The sequence below is a fragment of the Heloderma suspectum genome, chromosome 3, assembly GCF_057233095.1.
Source record: "Heloderma suspectum isolate Gila_16-S chromosome 3, 16-S_ref, whole genome shotgun sequence".
Lineage (NCBI taxonomy): Eukaryota > Metazoa > Chordata > Lepidosauria > Squamata > Helodermatidae > Heloderma > Heloderma suspectum.
Window position 1 is genome coordinate 314,613,080 of NC_139460.1, and position 25,438 is coordinate 314,638,517.

At 43.4% G+C, this 25,438-nt stretch overlaps 1 protein-coding gene across 4 annotated transcripts in view; it reads left to right on the forward strand.

Annotated features, from left to right (window-relative positions):
- The first annotated feature begins 973 nt into the window (after positions 1-973).
- PIK3CA (phosphatidylinositol-4,5-bisphosphate 3-kinase catalytic subunit alpha) overlaps positions 974-25,438 on the forward strand; it is a 53,850-nt gene continuing 29,385 nt past the window's right edge. For 3 of the 4 annotated variants that reach the window (XM_084847524.1, XM_084847526.1, XM_084847527.1), the window contains exons 1-4: positions 974-1,489; positions 18,615-18,899; positions 23,348-23,762; positions 25,145-25,354. In XM_084847524.1, the coding sequence (XP_084703650.1) occupies positions 23,411-23,762; positions 25,145-25,354 (562 nt within the window). In that variant the 5' untranslated portion in view covers positions 974-1,489; positions 18,615-18,899; positions 23,348-23,410. Of the gene's footprint in view, positions 1,490-15,892; positions 16,012-18,614; positions 18,900-23,347; positions 23,763-25,144; positions 25,355-25,438 lie in introns of all 4 variants that reach the window. The other variant, XM_084847525.1, reaches the window with a different exon arrangement.

The following is a 25,438-nucleotide window of genomic DNA, read 5'->3' on the forward strand; positions in this document are numbered from 1 at the left end:
TCTATTAGGTCCCTGCCTTCTTTGTCCTTTATCATGCCCGTCTTTGCACAAAACGTTCCCTTGAGATCTCCAATTTTCTTGAAGAGATCTCTAGTCTTTCCCATTCTGTTGTTTTCCTCGATTTCTTTGCATTGTTCATTTAAGAAGGCCTTCTTGTCTCTCCTTGCTATTCTCTGGAACTCTGCATTCAGTTGGGTATATCTTCCCCTTTCTCCCTTGCTTTTCGCTTCCCTTCTTTCCTCAGCTACTTGTAAAGCCTCATCAGACAGCCACTTGGCTTTCTTGCATTTCTTTTTCTTTGGGATGGATTTCGTTGCTGCCTCCTGAACAGTGTTACGGACCTCCGTCCATAGTTCCTCAGGCACTCTGTCTATCAGGTCTAATCCCTGAAATCTATTCCTCACCTCCACTGTATATTCATCAGGGATATGATTTAGGTTATACCTGAACGGTTTAGTGGTTTTCCCTACGTTCTTCAATTTAAGCCGAAATTTTGCAAGAAGCAGCTCATGATCTGAGCCACAGTCAGCTCCAGGTCTTGTTTTGACTGACTGTATGGAGCTTCTCCATCTTTGGCTGCAAAGGACATAATCAATCTGATTTCGATATTGACCATCTGGTGACGTCCATGTGTAGAGTCGCCTCTTGTGCTGTTGGAAATGAGTGTTTGCTATGATCAGCATGTTCTCTTGACAAAACTCTATTAGCTTTTGTCCTGCTTCATTTTGTATACCTCGTACCATAGGGTTATATCCGCTGTTAGCTGGTCCTCCTTAGAACAGACCCACTGAAATGAATGGGACTTGAGTATGACGGACTTACGGTCCCAGTCATTTCAACGGGTCTACTCCAAAGAGGACCAGCAGCGGACACAACCCAGGGCTAACTCGCACTCAGCGCGCCTGCGTCACAGTAAATCCCGCCCAAGTCCGGCCTGCGGCGGCGCACGCGCATTGGAGGCCCGGTCTTGTTTACCTACTAGTGTGTGTGTGTGTGTTTCCCGTCTTCCCCCGTCTCTTTTTTTCCGTCAGACGTGCCCGTTTACATCCGGGGTCACGCCTCTTTTGCTTCCTGTTTTGGGTGTGTGTGGGGTGGGTTGTTTGTTTGTTTGTTTATCTGTAGGGTGGAGGGAAGACAGAGGGAAGGGAAGCGGTCAGAGCGAGCGCGTGAGAGGGCGGGGGGGGGGTGACCCGAATGGGAGACCCAACCGTCTCTGCGCGCGCCCTCGCGCCCGCCCGCCAACGGACTCCGCGGGGCTCCGTCAGCTGAAGGAGAGCGAGCGGGAGCGCGCGCGCCCGCGCCCCCTTTTCTGTCAAACGCTGAGGGGCGAGGAGCGAGCGGGCGGGCGCCGCTGGAACCTTCGAGGGGCGGCCCAAGGCGCCCGCGGCCGGACAGGGACTCGCGGGCGGCGCGAAGAGGAGGCACTCCGCTCGCCTCCCTCCTCCGGGCTCGGCTGCCTCCGGCTCCGGCCCACACGGGGCAGGCAGAGGTGAGTGCCCCGGAGAAACGAGGGCGGCCGGGCGGGGGGCGTCCTGTGGAGGGGCGAGCCAAGGGGCTTCTCTGGGAGTAGGACGGAGCAGGAAAGCGCCTCTCGGGGAACCCGCTTGCGGAGTCGCTTCCTCGAAAGGCTCCCGGTTCTGCTCACGTTGGGCGTGGAAGTCAACTCCGCGTGGGGGCTTACTCGCGAGTAAAAGGAGGACCGCCAGAGATCGCCGCTTCGGGTTACGGCGCGCAGGCAAGCCCGCGCTTCCCCACCCCCGCGCGAGTTCGGCGGGATTTATTCCTTCGGTAACGTGTTGGTTGAGGTGGTGCCGCCGTCGGCTGCAGTGTACATGTAAGAGGCATGCATATGCTTGCGCTGTGGAGCACTTTTTTTGTGCCCCGTCACCTCTGCTCATGCGACCTGAAGTACACACACGCACCAACAACACACACCTCTTCGTCCATAAAGTGGGCCCTTTAGGCTTTGCCTACCCATTTCCCCTTTCCTTGCTTCAGGCTATTGTGCTCTCTCAGCACACCCCATAAGAGGGATCCTGTTTCACTCCCTCCTCCCCCGCTCTATTGGATTTCCATGCCCTAAAAGATTGCCCGCTCTCTGCATAGGGTTGGCATCCCCCAGTAACGCCTGCCACTAGCCATAGCTCGGTTATTTATTATAGTTTTATCCTGCCCTTTCACTCCCAAGATGCTTAAAGATGCATAAATGGCCCCCTCTCCTTTTGCATTACGACAATCCTGTGAGGTAGGGGGTTCCTTTGCTTTCTAGTCTCTTATGTGGATATTTTAACTCTGCCTCTCTCACACACACAAAAACACACACACGCTCATCATTCTCTCAGGAAATTCCCACTCCCTCTAACTATCATTTTCCTTGCACAATATTCCAGAAGACTTATGTTGTTGGCGGTGGCGGGAGCAGCAGCAGTCTTGTGGCACCTTTAAAGGCCTACACATTTATTGTGGCATGAGCCTACTTGCCTCACAAGATACCTACCAAAGGTCATGCCCCAGTAAATGTGTTGCAGCCAAATCCAAGGTATGTTGACTTGGAAGTAAACCCTACAGTGTTCTACGGGATTATTGGTCTTACACATTAGAGCAGCAGTGGGCAACATGCGGGCTGCTTGCAGCTTCCCATGGCTCTTTTTGTGGCCTCCATTGTGTTCTGCTGCTGCCACTGGGAAAAACGGCTGCGATTTTGCAGGGAAATGAGACATCTGGGGAGTGCATGCATTGTTTACAAACAGAATCATGCTCCTGGAAGCTTTCGGGAAACAAGGCACATGCTCCCCATGTGCCTTATTTCCTTGTGAAATCGCCACAATTTTGGCTGCTGCCACAGCAAATTAAGTTGCAGCAGAGGTGGGTTACGGCCCCTGTGGGTTTCAGGGGGGCAGTGTGGCCCCTTGCCCCCAGAGGTTTCTCACCCCTGCACTATGGACATCAAACTCACCCCCTTTCCCCACCTATTTTTCTCCTATTTCGTTTCCTACTTCTTTTTGACTCACCCATGCCCTCTCATCCAGCTTTCTAACATTCTGTGTAAATAATCTTTTTTCTTCTCTCTAAACACACTGGGATTTGTCCTGTGTTGCTACTCCTTTTCTCTACCCTGTAAGGGCCTCCTTGTTTTCCTGTTTCCTCGATCCTCTCTACCTGTGGACTCTCTCTTTCCCTCTCCCACCATCCTGTTTTTGTGCCTCCTCCCTTTTTCTCTGGACTCTTATGCTTCAGCCCCTTCTGCATTCCCACCCAGTGCCTCCTTTTTGCAAGAGCTGCTTGGGATGAATGAAAGAGATGATGGGCCCCGCCACTTCCTCCATTCCCTTGGTAAAATAGAACGTTTACCTGAACCGTCTGTGCAATGGGGTTTGAAGAAACATTAGACATTGGGAGTTTCAGTGGTTTACAAACAATGCTGGCCACCATCCTTTCCTTTCCTTTCCTTTTAGAGTTTGTGTCTACACAAGCAACCTGAGAGGTTTCGATCACACTAGCAGAGCAAAGTGTAATCGATGACACCTTACTACATTTATTGTTGTAGTAGTCTGGCACTCACTGTTGAGATTAACATAAGATGAGAGTGAAGCTGTTGTCGTAAATGTCTTTACAGTCAGGATGCTGTCTCTTGAATAAATGTTGGAGTGAACTAATGCATTGTAGGCCAGTTCATTGAGCGTTAGGAATGGGACATCATCATGATAGACTTATCACAGTCAGATCTCATCAGTGAATGTATTTGTGCATAGCTCCAAGCCACACAGCTTCCTAGTTTTAAATATCTCTTGAGTATCCATAAGACCTGAAAAACAAATTGCATAATTTCAGTGAAATTATTTGTGGACATGGTTGCAAAGCTCAAAAACCAGTAGCATGGATATTAAAAGGAGGGGGGAAATCCCTTTAGTACTGTTTCATAAGCATATTTTATGTTTTACAAAGCATGCTTTGTAAGCATATTTCCTTGAAACAAACCGATTATACCTCTTAAGTAGAATAGTTGCATCCAAAATCTGACTAGTTAATGCTGCTGCTTTTGTGGAAGGCAGAGGGGGGACTAATAATGTGTAGACTGGCATAGTTTAACTTGCTATCTTTCTTGGTGCTTTAATGCATATTGATTTGTAGCTGATGGAAATACCATTCTTTTAAACTAACAAAGACCATGAACACTGACTTAATAATTATAGTGTACACATGTAAATACTTGAGTTACTGTGGTAATAGTATTGTAGTATCTGATGTAAGAACAATTCCTGTGTGATGAATAATCCAAGGTGAGGAAAACTAGTGTCTTAAAGGGTGCTGATTAGTTTGGTAAACTTCAGTGGCGAACCTTTTAAAAATGTCTGGATAAGTATATGTTTTCACAGTGAAAAATACAGTTTTGTGTGTTTATGTGTAGTGTATTCCTTTTCTTTTGTATCCAAGCAATTGTGCCACATGGACAACTGAGTTGCCCATGTCTACCTGTCCTTGTATGGCTGACTCATATGTACCTTTTTAAGTTAGGGGAGGATCTAGTCCATTTTCTGTACAGAAATGTAAGTACATAATTCTACATGTGCAGGAGGAAGGTCAGCGGGGAAGAATGCAGCAAGAGACTGGATCATCCATATGCAGCACAAGCCTATGTATATTTAGTTGGGAGTAAGTCCCACTATGTTCGATAGCATTTACTCCAATGTAAGTAAGTAAAGTGAAATTGTAGAAGTAGCTCATCATGCTGATCTTTCACTGTATGCATGTTCAGATACAAGGTATGTAGTGCAAGTGACTTTGTTTTGCAGATAAATCTTATGCACACCGAACAAATTCTGTTGAACACAGTTGGCCTTAAACATGCACAGTAAGCAAGTATAGAATGGTGCTACATGGTTGCAATCCTGCAATCCCTCACATAACATCAGTTTCTCTTTGGGTATGGCCTCCTGTTTTAGAAAAAGTTGTGTAGCATTTCTGGGCGGAACTTGTTGTTATATCGGTAAATGTGTGGTATGCTAAGATAATGAATTTGCAGGGATATGGGGCTTTTGTAGATGAGGATCAGGAGATGGAGGGGTGCTTAATCTCTCCAGCTTCTACTGATTCCTCAAATGCTCCCGCAAAACTGTTTTCTGTCCAACTTACTTCTAGTTCTGGCGCCTAACTAGGGGCAAGGTACTGCCAGGCATGGGGGATTTAAAGAGAAGAATCAATGAACAGGGGAAGGGTTAAGTGCCCCCCACTTTAACTTTACAAGGGAAACATGAGATTGGGACCATTTTGTTTCTCTCATAATGTCTAGTTCTGCTATCAAAAAATTTCTAGTATAGATTAACTATTGTAAATTTATTTGCAAGTGAATGTACGAAGCTGATTTATATTGGGTCAGAACACTGGTCCATCCGACCCATTTTTATCTTTTCTGACAGGCAGCAGATCTCCAAGAACTTAGGCAGAGGTCATTCCTAACCCTGCTATTTGGAATCCTTTTAACTGAGGATGCCAGGGATTGAACCTGAGACCTTCTGCTTGCAAAGCATATGCTCCCTCTCTGGGATGTTTCACAAAAAAATTCTTAAGTTAAAGAAAAGTGCTGAATTTGGGAAATATTTTTCATAAGAACATAAGAAGAGCCATGCTGAATCAGACCAAAGGCCTATCTAGCCAGGCATTCTGTTCACATCATGGCCAGCCAGATTCTCTGAGAAGCTCACAAGCAATTGATATACAGGAGTATACTGTCTCTGATACTGGAGGTAATATATAAGGTACATTCACTCAATCATGGGGGGGGGAGGTGGGGAGGGGAACCATGCTGCAGGGAAGGGAAAGGGAGCCATGACACGCATGCCCCACACATGACCATGGAACCGTGCAGGCCAGCATGGTTCCCTGTCCCATTCCCGCTCTGTGGTTCCCTCGTCATCGTCTCACTGCTGCAACAGCTTACCCCAGCAGCCACTGTGGCGGGAATGCTCCTGCCATTGCTATGCGACCATGACCACAGAGTTTGACCATGTGGGCTAGAGCATCACTGGAAGTTCTGGATGTTCTAGGCAGCCATCTCTGTGGTCGCCCAGATTTATCCATGGAGTGGCCAGATTTATCTACAGAACACCCAAGAGATGACACAACAAGCCACCCAGAGGCCCTGTACCCACTCTGCAGAGGGTGGGTAACTTACCAATCATAGTCGGGCAAAACACCCCCCACACAACACACTAACCCACCATGGTTCACTCCCAAACACGACCCACAACTGGTTAGCATGTCATCTGAACCCAGCCGGAGTCTTTATGACTAGTAGCTGTTGACAGCCTTATCCTTCATGAGTTTATCTAATCCCCTTTTAAAGTCTTCCAAGTTGGTGGCCATTGGTACATTTTGCGGTAACAAATTCCATAGGTTAACTGTGCACTATGTGAAGAAGTACTTCCTTTTATTTGTCCTGAATCTCCCACCATTCAGCTTCATTGAATGACTCTGAGTTCTAGTATTATGAGAGGAGAAAAGGTCCCCCAGTGCACTTTCTCTGCACCATGCATAATTTATACACTTCTGTTATGTTTAGCCTCTTCTTACCATTTTTCTAAGCTAAAAATCCCAAATGTTGTAACTTTTCCTCAGAGTAGCAGTAGACTACTGATTAGAATTTGCCACAAGCCGCTGCAGTATAATGTAAGTTTCTGCCTCTCAAGGCAAAAAATACCTTGTAAGCATAGATTTTTATGTATCTCAAAACAGATATTAAGCCAGAGCATTTTCAGCTACTACCTCCAGGTTCAGAGGCAGCATACCTTTGAATACCATTTGCCGAGGACTAACAGCAGATGGCCATTACCCTCATGTACTGCTTATGGGTTTTCCATAGGAATCTGGTTGGTTGCTGTGGGAAATAGGATGCTGGACAAGATAGGCCTTTGGTCTGACTCAGAAGGGCTGCTCTTATGTCTGCTTGCTTATTTTCATCCCTCTGAAAAGTAGCTTCAGATTGAACTCTGTTTACTAGATGGGGGGGGGATGTCTCAGTACATATTTAGATTGGACAGTGAGATTTTTAAAAGGGTATTAGGAGTTTGAGATGTCATACCACATTCCTCAGGGGTGATTCATGTGTTATGATTCAATAGATCCTGGAATAATGTATAAATGTATATGAATTAGTAACATACAAATTTAGCTTGCCAAGAGGCCTATGAAATACAGCAATCCAAAATGGGCTCAGAATTACAGGGGTGTGTTGACAACTCAGACGTATTCATGTAATACCTTTTAACTATGGATATAATTGAATAGACGTATCAGAAGCAGGATGTTAGACTAGAATAGATGCTTAGCCTGATCCAGCTGTATTCTTCAGGTGTTATCAAAACTATTCTCATCTGTAAAAGTGTAGTTTGAGTCAGTCCTTAGAAATAAGACATTCTTCCTGCATATTTGTTTTGTCTAGGAATACTAATAGCAATGACTCTTCCACAGTTATTTTACATAGTTACCAGTAGTTGAGTGACTGCACTGTAGAAGACTCACAGTTGGGGAACAATCTATATTTATATATATCTATAAAACACCTAAACTTTGTGGGCACTGTACAAAGATTAAAAAACAGCATAGTCCCTACCTGCAGTCTTAGTGTATTAGACAAAAGGGAAAGGAATGGGGTGGGAAGAGAACAGGAAAGCAACAAGATCCAGGCACTAATTTTTCACAAAATAAGAGAAACGAGGTATATGCTGGACCATCTTCTCTGTAGTAATCCACCTGTGAAATGACATCGCTAGGGATGCTTGCCTGGAGCCACTTTAGGAGCGAGGTGAAGAACCTGTTATTTTCACAGGCTTATTAACAATGCTAACTTTTAATGTTTGTAATTCTTTTAATATGCAATGAGTTTTAATTGTTCGGCGTTTGTAAGCTGTGCTGTGCTATTACTATTTTTGAACTTCTGCAAAAAAAATTTTTTTTTTTTACTTTTTTGTAAGCCACCCTGGGAATGCCAATTGTCCCATAAACAGCAGGGTATATGTTTCAGAAATAAATAATATTTTTTCTAGCTAGTTTTCACTAGTAACACCAACAGAGTTGCAGCTCAACATTTTATGTAGCACAGACAGAAGTGCAGAAGTGACTCTCAGCAGAAGCATTACAGTCTAAGAAATACATTCAGGATCCAGATAGAGGAACAGGTCTTGCTAAATAAGACTGGAGAGTGCACATTGGTAGTAAAAGATATGGCTAAAACAGTCACAGTGTAAATGTTGAAGCTGAATAAAGGAAGTCTGGAGGTGTCTACAAATACATTGCGGTATTGGGCCAAAATAGGAGATAAATGTTTTTAGTGGGGATTCTTGAAGGATGAGGTATTCACACACTTTCAGTCTTAGGTAATAATTGGCCAATACTCACTTGCTAATTTGTGTAAGGCAGGGGTGGGCAGACTTCAGGCTTGTGGGTTCTACTTTGTTTTTCACTAGAACCCTGCGGTCTTCCAGCTGGAGCCAGGTGCAAAATAGCAGCTCTGGTGTGCAGACATATGCAAAGAATTAAGGCACAGGGTGCCTCTGGGATGTGCTCAGCCCAGGAATTTGTGATTAGTATCAGAACTAAGGTCTCAAGTTCTTTCACATACAAAAAGCCACCCCTGGTTCCCCCACAAGCATTTTCCAGCATTTTATTTTAGAAGAAAAAGGCTTTTTAGTTGCTGCTATTGTTAGACAATTGAAAGTCAGAACCTTTGCTGATCTACCAGAGTTCTAATCCTTGTTAAATCACCCAGAGATATACCAGTAGATCCCTGATCTAAGGGGTTATCTTTCATAATGGAAACACATAAGTGTTGTAGAATTGAGAAGAAGAATACAAGGAAGCTAAAACAGAAGTTAACATTTGGTTTAAAACAACATTTTGGTCATAGCGGTGTTCAAATGTTAAAAGCTGCAGGCCACTGCACAATGAAATTGTTATTCATATTGATCTCTGGATTTGAGTTCCCTAAAAAGACTTATAAACCAATTATAAAGTAAGAATTCAGGCTACCTTATTAACTGTTCTTCTGTGAAGGTGCATGTGGAAACAAAATCTGCAGAGAACCCATCCTAGGGCTTTTTGCTGTAACTTTTTAAAGTGTTTGGCTTATGATAGCATTTCCTGCAATCCTCCTTTTTGGGTCTGGATGTCTTCTAATAATCCCTGGAACTTGATATAAAAAGAGACAACAAATCTGATGAATCCTTGCATCTGCTCTGTAATGTGTGTAGGGTATGGAGGCTACCTATCTCTGTCCCATTTGACTTCAAAAGAGGAAACTTATCTAAAATGAGAGAACTTGTAAAAAGGAAGTTGAAAGGGGAAGTCAAATCTCTCCAGAATGCTTGGTGGTTACTCAAAACCACAATAGAAGCTGAGCTAGAATGTATACTGCAGGTCAGGAAAGGCGGCACAAAATCCAAGAAGTCACCAGCATGGTTAACAAAAGCAGTGTCACGAAGGTACTGGACTCTTATAATGAAAGGAAAAAAGGCTTCCTTGAGATAATGGAAATCTTGCCCAAACTTGGAGAACAAAAAGGAACACAAGCTTTCCCATCTGGCGTCTTCCTCAATCAGAGAAAGTGCAAGGCAGACAAAGCCACCCTGACTGAGTGCTCTTCCACCCAGCACCTTGGTTTGGGGTGACTTCACTGTGTGCAGGCCAGCTGCGTGCAAGCATTTCCCAATCAGGAGCTCCAGCTGGCACTTCAGCCAGGGACCAGATAAATTCAGAAATGTGGCCTAGTATGCCGGGTTGGATGAATCAGAGGTCGGAATTAAGATTGCTGGGAGAATTATCAACAACCTCCGATATGCAGACGATACCACCCTAATGGCAGAAAGCGAAGAGGATCTAAAGAGCCTCTTGTTGAGGGTGAAAGAGGAGAGTGCAAAAGCTGGTTTGAAACTCAACATTAAAAAAACGAAGATCATGGCATCTGGCCCCATCACTTCCTGGCATATAGAAGGGGAAGAAATGGAAGCAGTGACAGATTTTACTTTCTTGGGCTCCAAGATCACCGCAGACGGTGACTGTAGCCATGAAATTAAAAGACGCTTGCTCCTTGGGAGGAAAGCTATGGCAAACCTAGACAGCATAGTCAGAAGCAGAGACATCACTTTGCCGACAAAGGTCCGTCTAATCAAAGCTATGGTTTTCCCAGTAGTAATGTATGGCTGTGAGAGCTGGACTATAAGGAAGGCTGAGCGCCGAAGAATTGATGCTTTCGAACTGTGGTGCTGGAGAAGACTCCTACGAGTCCCCTGGACTGCAAGGAGGTCAAATCAGTCCATCCTAAAGGAAATCAACCCTGAGTGCTCATTGGAAGGACAGATAATGAAGGTGAAGCTCCAATATTTTGGCCACCTAATGCGAAGAGAAAACTCCCTGGAAAAGACCCTGATGCTGGGAAAGACTGAAGGCAAAAGGAGAAGGGGACGGCAGAGGATGAGATGGCTAGATAGCCTCACCGATGCAATGAATATGAACTTGAGCACGCTCCGGGAGAGAACGCAGGACAGGAAGGCCTGGCGTGCTATGGTCCATGGGGTCACGAAGAGTCGGACACGACTGAACGACTGAACAACAACAACAACATGATGTCAGATGGCCTGTGGATGTGTTGATGGGTGGGTCATCCGGATGTTTGACAGTTGTAGCCTGGTTCATGTGTCATAACAAATCATGGTTAACAAACCATGGGTTGTTGAGAAGGTGAGTGGGAATGAGTGTGCATGCTGGTTCCTGCGCACACTGTGATAAAAAATCCAGGGACGCTTCATCCCTGGGTTGTTTATCATGATGTCCAAGCTATAGGCTCAAACTCAGTTGTTTGTCCCCCAGAGTTCCGGGTTTGGATGTCACAATAAACAACCCAGGGCTGAAGCATCCCTGAATTGTTTTTTGGAGCATGCGGGCCAGAAGCAGCATGCCAGCTTGCTACTGTTTGTTTTCTCAACCACCCACAGTTTATTAAACATATTTGTTACGACATGCAAACCAGACCCAAATTATCACACACCGAAGGAATAGTCTCCTGAAAAAGAATCAACATGGCTTTTGTAAAGCTAAGTCCTGTCTCACAGAGTTCTTTGAGAGTGTCAATAAACATCTGGTATAAACATCTGGTAGACTTCGTTTACTTGGAATTCAGAAGGCTTTTGACTCGGTCTCTAACCAAAGACCCCTGAGTGAACGTAGTCATGGAATAAGAGGAGAGGTCCTCTTAACTGACAAAAGAACATAAAGGAGAGAGTAGGAAAAAATGGTCAGTTCTTACAATGGAGGGATTTAAACAGTGGGGTCCCCCAAGGGTCTGTATTAGGACCAGTGCTTTTTAACTTGTTCATAAATGATCTGGAATTAGAGGTGAGCAGTGAGGTGGCCAAGTTTGCTGATGACACCAAATTATTTAGGGTGGTTAAAACAAAAAGGGATTGTGAGGAGCTCCAGAAGGATCTCTCCAAACTGGGAGAATCTGCATCAAATGGCAAATGCATTTCAAAGTAAGCAAGTGTAAAGTGATGCACATTGGGGCAAAAAATCCCAACTTCAAGTATAAGCTGACGGGATCTGAGCGGTGACTGACCAAGAAAGAGATCTTGGGGTTGTGGTGGACAGCTTGATGGAAATGTCAGCCCAATGTGCCACTGCTGTGAAAAAAGACAAATTCCATGTTAGGCATAATTAGGAAAGGAATTGAGAATAAAACTGCCAATATCATACAGCCGTTATACAAATCTATGGTGCGACCACATTTGGACTACTGTGTACAGTTCTGGTCACCACACCTAAAAAAAGAGTTGGAAAATGTGCAGAAAGGGGCAACTGAAATGATCAAGGAGCTGGAGCAACTCCCCTATGAGGGAATGTTGCAACAGCTGGGATTGTTTAGCTTGGAGAAAAGGCGACTAACGGAAGACATCATAGAGGTGTAGAAAATTATGCATGGTACAGAGAAAATGGATAGGGAGACATTTTCTCCCTCTCTCATACTAGAACATAGGGTTATCCCATGAAGCTGATTGGTGGGAGATTCAGGACAGATGAAAGGAAGTACTTCTTCATAGAGCACATAGTTAAACTATGGAATTCGCTACCACAAGATGTAGTGATGGCCACCAATTTGGATGGCGTTTAAAGGGGGTTAGACAAATTCATGGAGGAGAAGGCTATCATTGGCTACTGGTCTTGATGGGTATATGCTATCTCGAGTATCAGAGGCAGTATGCCTATATACACCAGTTGTTGGGGAACATGGGCAGGTGGATGCTTGCACTCATGTCCTGCTTGTGGGTTTCCCGTGGGCAACTGGTTGGCCACTGTGTGAGTAGAATGCTAGACTAGATGAACCCTTGGTCTTACCCACCAAATTATTTAGGGTAGTTAAACAAAAAGGGATTGCGAAGAGTTCCAAAAGGATCTATCCAAACTATGAGAAGGGGCAATAAAACAGCAAATGCAGTTCAGCATGAGCAAGTGAAAAGTGATAAATGTTGGCAAAAAAAATCCCAACTTCACATATATGCCGATGGGCTATAAACTTGCAATGACAGACCAACAAAGGGATCTTGGGATTGTGGTAGGTAGCTTGATGAAACTGTCAACTCAGTGTGCACCTGTGTAAAAGGCAAATTCCATGTTTGGGATCATTAAGAAAGAAATCACAAATAAGACTGTCAGCATCATAATGCTCTTACACAAATCTGTAGTGTGGACCATACTTGGAATAATGTGTACAGTTCTAGTCGCTGCACCTCAAAAGATTTTGTAGAGCTAGAAAAGGTACAGAAAAGGGCAACCAAAATGATCAAGGGACTGGAGCAAGAACTCAGTGAGGAAATGGTACAATGTTTAGGGCTTTTTAGCTTTAAAAAAGGGTGAGTAAGGGGTGGGACATGACAGAGGTGTATAAAATTATGCATGGTGTGGTTAGCGAAAATATGTTCTTCCTCTCTCATAATAGTAGAACCCAGGACAGATATATTCTGAGTTCTTAATTCTTGCCGTTCTGTACTAGTAAGAGCTAGCCCACCTGGGTGCAGGGGAGATATGGCTGGGCAAGTCTGCAAAGGGATGGTTCCTGCTGCCCTTAAAGAGCCAATAGTGCAGCCACTCCTGAAGAAACCCACTCTGGTACCAGTGGTACTTGACAACTTCCACCCAGTTGCAAATACCCCTTTCTTGGAGAAGGTACTTGAGAGGGTCCTGGTAGGGCAACTGCAGGCATTCTTGGAAGATACTGTTTATCTACACCCATTTCAGTCTGGGTTTTGGCCAGGTTACGTGACCAAATCAGCTTTGGTCACCCTGATGGATGACCTTTATTGAGAGAGTGACAGGGGGAGTGCAACCCTGTTAATTATGCTCGATATCTCATTGACTTTTGATACTATGGTATCAACTATGGTATCCTCCTGGGCTGGCTCCAAGGGTTGGGCATTGGAGGCACTGTGTTACAGTGGGTACTGATCTTACCTGTAGGGTTGATTTCAGAGAATAACACTGGATGATTATTCCTCAGCTCCTTGACAATTGAGCTATGGGGTTCTGGGTCAGATGTAAGTTTTTGTTATTGGTGTATAAAGCCCTCTCTACGGAATTCCCTGCCTGTTGAAGTCAGGCAGACATCAGTGTTTTGTTTTTGATGCTTGCTGAAGACATTTTTATGAGTGACCACCTACAGTTTTATTGGCATAATTTGATTTTAAATATTTTAATTCTGTATTTTGGTTCTTCTCTTTTTTATTGTTCACCACTTGGGAAACTTATTAGATATAAAGCAGTATATACATCTTGTAAATAAATAAAACTTTTTAAGAGAAAATGTGAGAGTCTTTTTCCTTAAATACAGTCAGCTCTTTAGAAACAGTTTTGTAATTGCATTGTAATGTTGTCATTGTTTTAAGGTTCTGCCAGTTTCACATTCTGAAAGAGGAGAATAGCATTGCACACAAGCATTAAGATTGCAAGCAGTATCATTGTCACTATACAACAGATTTGCAGAGCCACAAAAGCAAGCTAGCTAGTAACCCTGCCAGCTCTTGTGCTGAATTCTGGAGTGACTGACAGCCTAAGGAGGGAATGAAAACATTTTGTTCTTTTGTCTTTACGGTTTGGGATTTCTAGGCCAAAATTTTGGCCTCCAAATCACATAGGCAAGTATTTTGCCCCTGGGAAAATGTCTCATGTTCTTCCCAGGACTGGCTTTTGGGGAAATGTTCTTGAATCTACTAACCACAAGCCGAAGTTGAAAATACACTGATGGCAAATGAGGAGGAAGAGGGAAGCAAATACATGGGGATCTACTCCTCAGCATGACAAAAGTTTCATTGTTGTATGTTACATGTGGGGAATGGTCATTTTCTGAATGAGTTTCAGGGAGTAATTTCAGTTATGGGATATCTTCGTTTTGCTGCTGCTGTTGAAAAGTTGGTTCTTTTATGTTAGCTGTTGTACGGAATATAAAGTGGCAATTCGCTTGCCCCTGGTTCGCTCTACATTAGAAAAGAGTAGTGTGGGAAGTAGCCAGAGACAGAAGTGGTGTAGAGAGTCCTGTAGTACAAAGGGGCAGATAAAGCATGTCATCTGTTTAAGAAGCAGTTCTGCTGAAGAAGTGGTTTCGAAGATGAGCTTAAAGGATAGGGGAAGTGACATGAAGGATAGAAAAGGTTATTCCAGGGAGAGGGAATAGCATGGCAGTTTTGAAAAAGGGGAAGAATCTGCATATATGGTGAAATGAGATACTTGTAACAGGAAGTTGCTTTGGCACAAGAGTCAAGAATGAAGCAAAGCTTAGAAATAGAAAGCAAACAGAATTTTCTGTTTGGAATTATAGTGGCTTGGATCTAAGATGAGTTAATTTAAGGAAGTTCACGGAAGGAAAATTTCCCATCCTTTCCCCTCTGTCCTTAGAAAAGCCTCTCTGGAGGGTTGGAAGCCCTCCTGAAAAATGTGGGATGGAGCACGGGGGGGGGGGGGGGGGCTGCTGGAAAGGGGAGAATTTCCCAAATCAAGTGGTCCTCCAAAATTTTGGTGATTCTTCCCCTCTATAGAGATGCAAAGGCCTGAAAGAAAAAATGAGGGGGGTTCCCCCCTTTTTTCTGAGGACTGTTTTCACATTTTCTCATCAAGAAAATGGAAATTTAGGAAACACTGGGGGGGGGAACCCTCCTGTAAAATATGTTCTCTTTTCGAATAAGTGAGATTTTATTAAAGACAAGGTTTTAGTCACTCAAAATATGTAATACAACTATTTTTGCATATGACAAAACATTGAAAATGATAGTGTTGCATGATCATTCCTGTGTATACTGTGGACGTATACAGCACTCAAATCCAGAATGCATTTCTGCACCCAGAAGATGCTGCCATTTTCATCAGAGGACTATGACTGTGTGAAACTGTTCTTGTCCCAATAATAATTTTTTTAATTACAAGATTTGTGGTTTCTGTCATCAACTTTTATTTTTTCCTACATTTCAGATGGCAGAAACTAAGATACGTGTGCTGTATGTATAGGATACAGCAGTTTGCCGAGCTCTCTCTGGTGTTGGGTGTATTCACAAATTTGCTTGTACAAAATGAAGGTGTTTATACTTTTGAGGCTGCAACCTGCGAATAAGCTCCACTAAACAGTGTGGGGCCTACTTCTGAGCAAACATGCATAGGATTGCTCTGTAAATTTCATAAATATGTCAAATAATAAAACTGTATGCTAACTGGTATAAATGTTAAAAATGTTATGATGTTAAAGCAGGAAAATAAGTTTAGGCTTGATAAGAAAGTATTGCATATTTCTCCAAAATTTGTTCCTCTCTCTGAAAGTCCCCCTCCCACCATGGTTTCAAAATTTCTTACATCTCTACGCCTACAGACCATCCCACATTGTTCAAGAGGGCTCTCGTGCCCTTAGAAAAGCCTCTTCTATTGGTCAAAGTGGCTACATGGGAGCAAGGAGGGAATAGAAAACTTTCTGAAGTTAAGTGAACTTCGGTAAGTTAACTTTCTTAAACCCTGGGCTGTTGCGAACGCAGCCGCATGATCGTGCATGTTACCTGAATGCTCCTTCTGCAACTAGGTTTGTAGGGGGAGAGACAAGCCAGAGTTGGAAGCCTGGGTTGTTGTGATATGTGAACCAAGCCACTGTGTTTACTCAGTTGATCAATCAATCCAAGTATAGGTTGATGTTAAGTAAATGCATTTGTTCACAGCTTTGATTTGCACAGATAGCACTGCAACTTGATTGTTTTTATTGCTTGTTTCAAGTTCAGCATTCCATTTTAGTGTGTCAGATATTTTTGGAGTTTGTATATACAATAGCATAGCATTTCAAAAGATGAAGGGAAAGCTTAGTTACTGTTTGCTTGGCTTGGTTAACACTAAAAGAAGGATGTTGATTTAACCTTTCTTTTTGTAAATCAACATATGCTAGACTGTGGATAGTTAGGGATTTGTGACTTCATGTGGCAAAGCCTGCCAGATCATTGTAAAGTAGGCAGCACCAAGTTAGAACAATGCATTCCTATATTTTTAAGAGTTCTGAGACAGAAGTTTGTGAGGTGCACCTTCTGTTTTGGTGGTGCACCTATCCAGTTACTTTACCTTCCCCTCTACTGCAGCATTGCCACTGCACGGAATAAAGAGAAACTACATCTGTTGAATACCTCCCTACTCTAGATCTCTTAATTACAATAGCTTCTCAGGGCTCTTCTTCGGTTACACTGATGCCATAGCCAAGCGCCTTCCCTTGCTACTTGGGTAATGCAAGAAGTCTCTGGTTCCATTATTGCCCCGTTTGAGGAGGTGGGATGGTGGCATAGAGGGGACTGTTGGGTGGCGTGCCTCCCATATGACTCAGGTCTTCTCATGTTGGCATGGCAACGCAGGAGGGATCGGCATTCCCTTGCTACCAACAGCCTAACATGGAAAGGGCCTTAGAAGGTGGCAATTTTTGCTCATTGTAGTAATAATTGAGGGCCTATTTGTGAACAAAGGCTGGCCTGATAGACAAATTTGTTTAAATCTTAAATTTAACAGTATGTATGTATTCTCAAACTTCGTATTTTAATTATGTACGTGTTTAATTTGATGGTGTGCTATAACTGAATTCCATGAAAAAAGTAGTAGCGCATCACGTTTTTAGAACTTGGTCAGGTAAAAGAGGTGTGATACAAGGGGTAATGGGAAGGATTTGCAAACTTTGGGGAGAAAAAAAAAGGCGGACAGAAGTCAACTGAGGGAGCAATCCTATGGCCACTAGACACTCTCTAGAGGGCCATAGGATATGCTCTTTTCCGGGAAGCGACCTTGGAGCCCGTGCTCCTGGTTGGTTCCCGGAAAACCAATCTCCCCCCATGTCCACGCTGCCTCAGAGGCAGCATGGGAAGCCCTGTCCTCCGCACTCGGAAGAGGAGCACGGAGCGACTGAAAAGGGGTGGGGCTGGGGGCATTCCGGGGCGGGGAGAGCAGAGCTGCATGTATGACACATCCTATGTGTTGTACACACAGCCTCCTCTCCCAGTCAACCCCTGCGGCTAGACAGCTGTTTTCTGTCTAGTGGAAAATAGCAGGGCAGGAGAGGCGCGGAGGGAACAATCCCCCCCCCCCATGCCTCTCCTGCCTTGCTTTGGATAGGCGGCTGCCTCCAAGTTTGGAGACGGCCACCTATCTTGGTAGGATTGCCCCCTTAATTTCTGGGTTCTTATAGGCTTAGTGATTAGAGATAAGCACAGCACTGGAGAGAGAAGGGGTGGGGCCTGCTGAAGAAGCTCATGGGCTGTATCCCCCCACCCCAGGCCAGAGGTTCCCTATCCCTGTTATAGAATGATGGGGAGCTGGGGAGCCACCTTCCTAAATAATATCTTACAGTTCACCTTAGAGTCAGTATTAAGGCTGTAAGCTTTAATTGGTAGCTTAGCCAATTACAGCTTTAATTGACTAATAGAGTGGAGCACATGATCAGTGAGGCTCTGATTCAGGGGTAAACTGTTTTTTAATCAGCTTTTGTATGTTACTGTAATAAGAAATGGCACGGGGGAAAGTTACTGTGGCTTACTCCCAATGAGTGGTAGCCTTTGTTTATTCAGTAGTAAGTTATATGAGAATTACTTCCACCTCCTCAAAAAGGAATTTTTATTGAGATTTTGATAATATGTAAATTTATGTTAAGTTGAATTGGTCGGTCAACTAATCACTTAAAACAGGTGAGTTAATGAACTAAAATCTTTAGGGTTGCCATCTCATTAATATATATGCCTGTTTTGAAGGTTCTCTTACATTTGTAATGTCCTGTTCTAGCACAGCCAAGAAAAGGAACATGGGGCTGGAGCTGGGGATGTTTGGTTCTCAGTTATTCTCACTGAGTGCTTTTGGCTGGCATCTAAAAATTTCCCTTTCTTTGGATTCAGCCCTTTGGGCGCAGTTGGTGAGACAAAGTAAACAGACTGCAATCCACTCCTATGAGGAATATTAATGCACTACATTCCTCTCCCTCGCTACGGTCCCTGTGATATTCAGATCTTCCTGTCATAGTGTAAGTGTATTTTACCCTGGAAACACCTGTTGAGATAATTCTTCCCTTTTTTTTTCTTCTCCAGGTTGATTAGACATTTGACCTTCAGCCACGTCTACTAGTCTTGGAAATATGTGTAATACTGTTATAGGTTTAGCTCTCTGCAGTAAAGATTCAAACAGCATGGCTTCTCAAAGTTGAAAAACACTTCTTGTAAAGACTGTAGCAATGTTTCTGGGTTATATCAAAGACCTGCACATCTTTGTACTGTACAACATGTGGATAACAGAGAACTTTCAATAATGTAACCATCATGTGAAGTAGGAAACGGTGTGGGATCTGCCTGATCCAAAAGGATAAGGGGTTGCAGGTATGTAGAAGTTGTTTTATCTGCAGTTTCTCATTCATGTCCACAGATTGGCAGAGGGCCCAGCAGAAAATTATTTACTTTGGAGATGAAAGGCTGAATCCAAATACTTCATTTGTGTTTCTCCTAGGTGCAAAGTGAAGGGCATTTCATATACTCTTAAGAACATAAGAAGAGCCCTGCTGGATCAGACCAAGGGCCCCTCTAGTCCAGCATTCTGTTCACGCAGTGGCCAACCAGCGGTCAACCAGGAACCCACAAGCAGGGCATGAGCGCAACAGCACCCTCCCACCCATCTTCCCCAGCAACTGGCGTACATAGGTTCACTGCTGTGGTACTGGAGGTAGCACGTAGCCATCAATACTACTAGCCATTGATAGTCTTTTCCCCCAGGAATTTGTCCAACCCCCTTTTAAAGCCAGCCAAATTGGTTGCCTTCCCTACATCCTGTGGTAGTGAATTCCATAGTTTAACTATGCCCTATACTCTTCATATAAATAAAATATAGTGAGTAGGAAATATTTCTAAAGATTCAAAAAGATACTTCATCCTAATTTAAAGCATTGGGGGGAGGGGAAGTGTCACAATTTTAAGAGCTGTTTCCAAAGCTTGATGCCATGACAACTTACATTAGCCATTAACAAAGACTGACAACAAGAGTAAAGTTGGAGTTTGTGCATGGCTCTATGGGAGCAAAGCCCATTGTCTTAGTTGGGATATAGTAATCTAGATACCATCCTGGAATACATTTGATTTTTGATTTTTCTGTTTAGTTAGAAATGTAGAACTACTTTCAATATTTCTAAATAAAACTCACCTGCAGTCTTCATTGATCCTAAATATTTTTATACAGAATAAACTCAGTTGAGTTTAATGGAACATTTTGTGCTTCAGATAAGGCATACATTAGCTAAAATAGTTGCTTCTGCTTTTCTTGATAAGGAAATTGATATTTTGTGATTGGAGGATTCTCTCTTCTGGATGCTGTAGGAGGAAAACATTATTGTTTGAAGGAAACATTCAGTCTAGTTTTGGATAGCGGTAGTAATATACTTGGTATTATTGTAGTGGTCTATCTGTTGCCTTCACTGTAGGACTTCTTACAAAGCCAGTATGTCTCCTTCTGCTGGTTTAAATTGTCTAGAAAAAGCAGAGGCTCTTGTTATGAATAGTGTACTCTTTTCTGATCACTGAAGTTTCAGATTTGTACCTTCAGTAACCTTTGCTTCAAGGAAAAGAGGAGCAGGCTAGACAAAAGTCAGGAGTTTTAAATGCCCCTAATGAATGTTTGATGCAAGATATATTTATGTCAGTGAATTTTAACATACTGTGAAACAGTTTTATGGTGAGCCATTTATTAGCAAGGCAATTCACAGCAAATAAAAGTTATCACAACTTTGAATTTAATGTTAATACCAAAAGGAGTTGTACAGTCCCTAGAGGTATCCATTACTTACGTACAGTTTTCAATATATTTCCTTCCAAGTCTAAATGATGAAATAGTTCCTCAGGTATGAGAGATATTGAGGTTATAGCCAGACACCTAGTATAGCATTAAAGGGCCTCTAACCATTTGGTATCAAAGCATTCATAGAAGTATTTTTATCTTTTCTGCCACTCACTAAAAACGATATTTATAGTGCACCAATTTGAACAATCATTTAAGCCATGGTGGGTTGCGGTGCATGCCAGCAGCCATTTTGCGTATTCGGCCCCAGTGGGGTTTCCATGGTTTGTTGTGTTGTTCAAGCCTAGATGGCAGGGGTCGCTTGAGGGTTAAACAACCCTCAAATAACCTTGCAACAGACCATGGGTTATCTGAGGGTTGTTTAACCCTCAAGTGACCACTGCTGCCCAGGTATGGACAACATGACAAACTATGGCAACCCTTTGCTGGGGACTGAATATTCAAAATGACCACTGGCATGCACCAGAACCCACTGTGACTTAAATAAGCCATAGTGGGCTGCTGTGATCATGCGAACCTGGTCAGTTTCTCTTCAAGCTGTAATCCCTTCTGTTCAACAGCTCTCTGCAAGCCGTATTTTAAAAGAGCTCTGTTTTATAGTCATTCCTTCCAAAATTCCAACTTCTGGAGGCATGCTTCCATGTGTCAGCAAAATAAATGTTTTCACATTCTAAGTACAGGCAATCTCTTGCCATTTCCTGAAGAAGAAAAGCATAAATGCCAGCTGCTATTTTGATCTAACTGCTCTAAAATGGGATACTTGAATTTGCCTCCTTCCTCAAATAAAGGGAAAATGAGCATGCTTTCTAGATTTAATTATGCAATGGTACTTTAAATTGCTAGTCAAAATTTCTTCCTTTGCAGCTGGGTGTTTAGGTTGTTTTGGGAGGGTAGGGGAGGTTAGGACCAAACGCACGCACGCACACACATACATGCACACACACATGCACACACCATACTCAGAGGCTAGCACCACAATAACAAAAAAAAGGTAGAGATCCCTTGACAGAGATTTTTACTGAAACATGTTGAGCAACTTAACATTTCTTCTTGCACCTATTTGAGGATCATCTCCTTCCTTGTCTTTTGTTTGGTTTTCTAATTTATTATATTTCAACCTTCCTTTAAGGAGCTCAAGATGACATACAAAGTGGCATGTCTCCCTCCACCCTCTGTGAGGTGGCTTCAGCTGAGAGATAGTGACTGGCCCAAGGTCACCCAGTGAACTTCAGAACTGAGTGGGGATTTAAATCTGGGTCTCCACATTCCTAGTCCAATATTAACCACTACAACTCACACTTTTTTAAAGGAAAATGCAATCTTGGAAGGCTGCAAATCTGATTGCAAAAATAGACCCATGGGGAAAGGGTTAAACACTCTCTGTTTCAGTGCCAATGCAAAGGTAAAGTCTTCCTCCTTGCCCCCTCTAATTGCTTCCCTGTCCATGGGAGGGAGGGGAAAAATCTAATACCACAATCCAGTTTGCAGGGTGCCCCCTCTGTATTTTCCTTAAAGAAGGGTGAAAAGCAGTTTTGGAACTGCTGGAAGATATAGCATGGATCTCTGGTGTCTCACATAGTTTGCCATGAAGGCTGCCATTTCCTTTTTCTAAAGAAAGTGTACACACTAGATATTTTAATGAAGGGTAGCATCCTAAGGAATATAAGAGCTGTTCAGAAAGTGCATTTCTTGTATAAGATAGGTATTATTTAAGTTCACGTCTTAATAGATGTTGACTGGCAGTTGTTCTAGAGTTCTGAACATGCAGCAGCACAGTGAGGTATTATAGGCTTCCTTCTACACTGAACTTTGATAGCAGAAAATGAAATATGTTAGCAGAAGGAGACACTTTGAGACATGCTCCCAAAAATCCCTTGCAGTGAGCAAGGTTTTTATGTTGACTTAAGAGGATGAGAGGATTAAAGCAAAGAATCCGTGTGAACAAAGTTCAGAGAGCCTTGTCAGTTCTGCATGTGCTATATTACACATACATGCACACATAGCCAGAGGTCTCCTAGGATAGCAGAAAGCAACAAGGTTTTCATGTCACTTTGTTTATAAGTAATTTGGAGGGACTTCTCCCAAGAAGCACATATGCTGCTACACTCTGAATGGTTTTGTACAGAATTTGTTTTGTTCTGATACGAAGGTTCTTACGGTTGGAGCAAAGCCCTTGCAAAGAATATTAGGCAGCAGTTGGGCAGGGGATACACATTTCTGTAGCAAGGTGGCTTTTTCCCCTTTCGACTGGAGAATTGTCTGGGGAGGGGGGAACGATGACTGCTGCAACCAAGGATATATCATGGCAATCTGCCTGTAGCCTGGCCTTTGTTCCAGGATCTGTTTGTGCCATACCACATCATAGCCAGGGCTATGTTACTTCTGGCCTGTGGCAAGAAGCCTGTGTACCTGGCTGCCCTGCCTTTTTGTTCTGGTAACCCCTTTCTGCGGTACCCAGCCAAAGTTGATGGCTCTCTGTTTCTGTCTCCACTCTTCTCCTTTTTGCTTACCATTGCCTCCAGATGTGTGGTAGGTATGGGGCCAATGGATTTTTTTTAGGCCTATATCAGGCAAACCAAGCACACTTAAGGAGTGTATCACTATAATTGTACTTCTGGTGAAAGCTTGCAATATAGCTGCTCACTTTCTGTTGAGTGTGATAACCTGATCATGGGAGATGATGGAGGAAATATGGTTAAATCTTTCTTTCATTTCATGCAAAGGCAGTGAGTCTATGTGCACCAGTTGCTGGGGAACATGGGTGGGAGGGTGCTGTTGCACTTATGTCCTGCTTGTGGGCTCCTGGTCAACAGCTGGTTGGTCACTGTGTGAACAGAATGCTGGACTAGATGGACCCTTGGTCTGATCCAGCAGGGCCCTTACGTTCTTAAAGTGCTGGAAATGTGACATCACCATAAAGAATATGGAAATTAAAAGTGATCGTGAAAGGTGCTTACATGCTGCTTGCTTTATTTTTGTTTAGGTTTTCCTGCAGGAATCTACAAACATAGTCTTTTGATAACATTAAGAGAAGATAACTAAGAAAATGCCTCCACGACCATCATCCGGTGAACTGTGGGGCATCCACTTGATGCCACCAAGAATCCTAGTAGAGTGTCTTCTACCTAATGGTATGATAGTGACTTTAGAATGCCTCCGTGAGGCCACCCTGTTAAATATCAAACATGAACTCTTTAAAGAAGCTAGAAAATACCCTCTCTATCAGCTCCTTCAAGAGGAGTCATCTTACATTTTCGTAAGTGTTACTCAAGAAGCAGAAAGAGAAGAATTCTTTGATGAAACGCGGCGACTATGTGACTTGCGGCTCTTCCAACCTTTTCTTAAAGTCATAGAACCGGTAGGCAACAGAGACGAGAAAATTCTGAATCGAGAAATTGGTGAGGCTTGCTATATTTATTTTACAAATATTGATAAGCCCCTAGTCGATCTGAAGACATTTAGAGTGGTATACACTTTAAAATATATGTAAAGAAAAGGGTTTACAACTTTCCCCCAAAGTTAAGGGCTATTCATGCCATCATAGTCAACTATCATATGATAAAGGCATCATTTGTGTTCGCATATCATGCTAAACAGTGGTTTAGTACGGTGTGCACTACCTGGAACAAGCTGCAGGGAGGAGGAATTTGGAAGTGTGCTTTCTCTTTTGGTTAACCGCGGTTTGTCATGTGGTCTGGAGTGACAAACTGCAGTTAACATTAGCTGTGGTTAGTTTCAAACAAGCCAGCTTCAAACCATGTTGTCTGAACCTGGCTTGTTGAAAGTAACTTACTTTTACCCTCCCACCCTTCACAGCGCCATGAAACTAACATTAGCAACAGCCAGTGCAGCTCTTTTGCTTGAACTGGTGAAGTGCCTGACTTAAACACCATAACATCTTTAATCTTACCTAACTGGCTCAAGCAGAATGGCTGTAGTGCAGGGGTGTTGAATCTCTTTCAGCCTGAGGACTGAATTCCATTTTGGAGATGTTCTTGGGGGCCACATTCCTGTAGCGGGTGGGGCAAAATGGCAGGGCTAAACATACCAGCATATTTTAGCTTAATGCTCTTACTGAAAGAAATTCAGGGCTCCTTCGCACAGAGCTTTTATCCTGCTATTGAGATTGCTCACTCACGGAAGTTTGCAGGTCCTTTTCATGACGTCGTTAACCTCCAGGGCACATCCAGAGGTATTTCCTGGTTATTCCATCTCAAATAGATCCAGAACTAATGAACCATTTTTTAAACTCAGAATGTAACATGATTAAAACAGCCACTAGATGGCGATGTTTCATTGAGTTATATGGAACCTTGAAAATAAAAAGCTTCCCCTCTCAGCAATCATGTGATTGCTGTCTAGGAGCCCACGATAAACACGGAAAGGTTCCAGAATGGGAGGACTGTGGGGGGTGGTTTCTTTAAGTGTAGGCAGCCTAAGCATTAGGAGAGGTATTTCATCCTTTTAGAATGGAAAAAAACTGCACAAAAACCAGGAAACGATGATTTATGGTTGGAAGGAAGGGGATGGGGCCAGGGGGAGGGGTCATGGTCTTCTGGGGTACCCTGGGCTGGCCAGACCTGACTCCTAGGCCTAAGGTTTTGCACCCCTACTGTAGTGGGTGTCCTCAGGGTCACTTAGGCAGAACAAGCTTCTCTGGTACAGCCCCTCAGAGCTTGACCAATTTTAGAGGGCAGGGGGGTGGGGGCAGGGAGGAAACTGCACACTGAGGGCTCTCTCTTTCCAACAATATATCAAAGAGTACTGCTTTCTTTTTTAGGTTTTGCTATTGGCATGCCTGTCTGTGAATTTGACTTGGTTAAGGATCCAGAAGTTCAGGACTTCAGAAGAAACATCCTTAATGTTTGTAAAGAAGCAGTAGAGCTGCGAGATGTTAATGCACCCCATAGTAGAGCATTGTATGTCTGTCCCCCAAACATAGAATCTTCGTCTGAGTTGCCCAAGCATATATACCATAAACTTGATAAAGGTAAAAGAAAGAAGTGCTGTAGCCATTCAGTGCATTTGTTCAGATGAATGGGAACTTGCCTGAACAGTGAAATTAATCCATTTT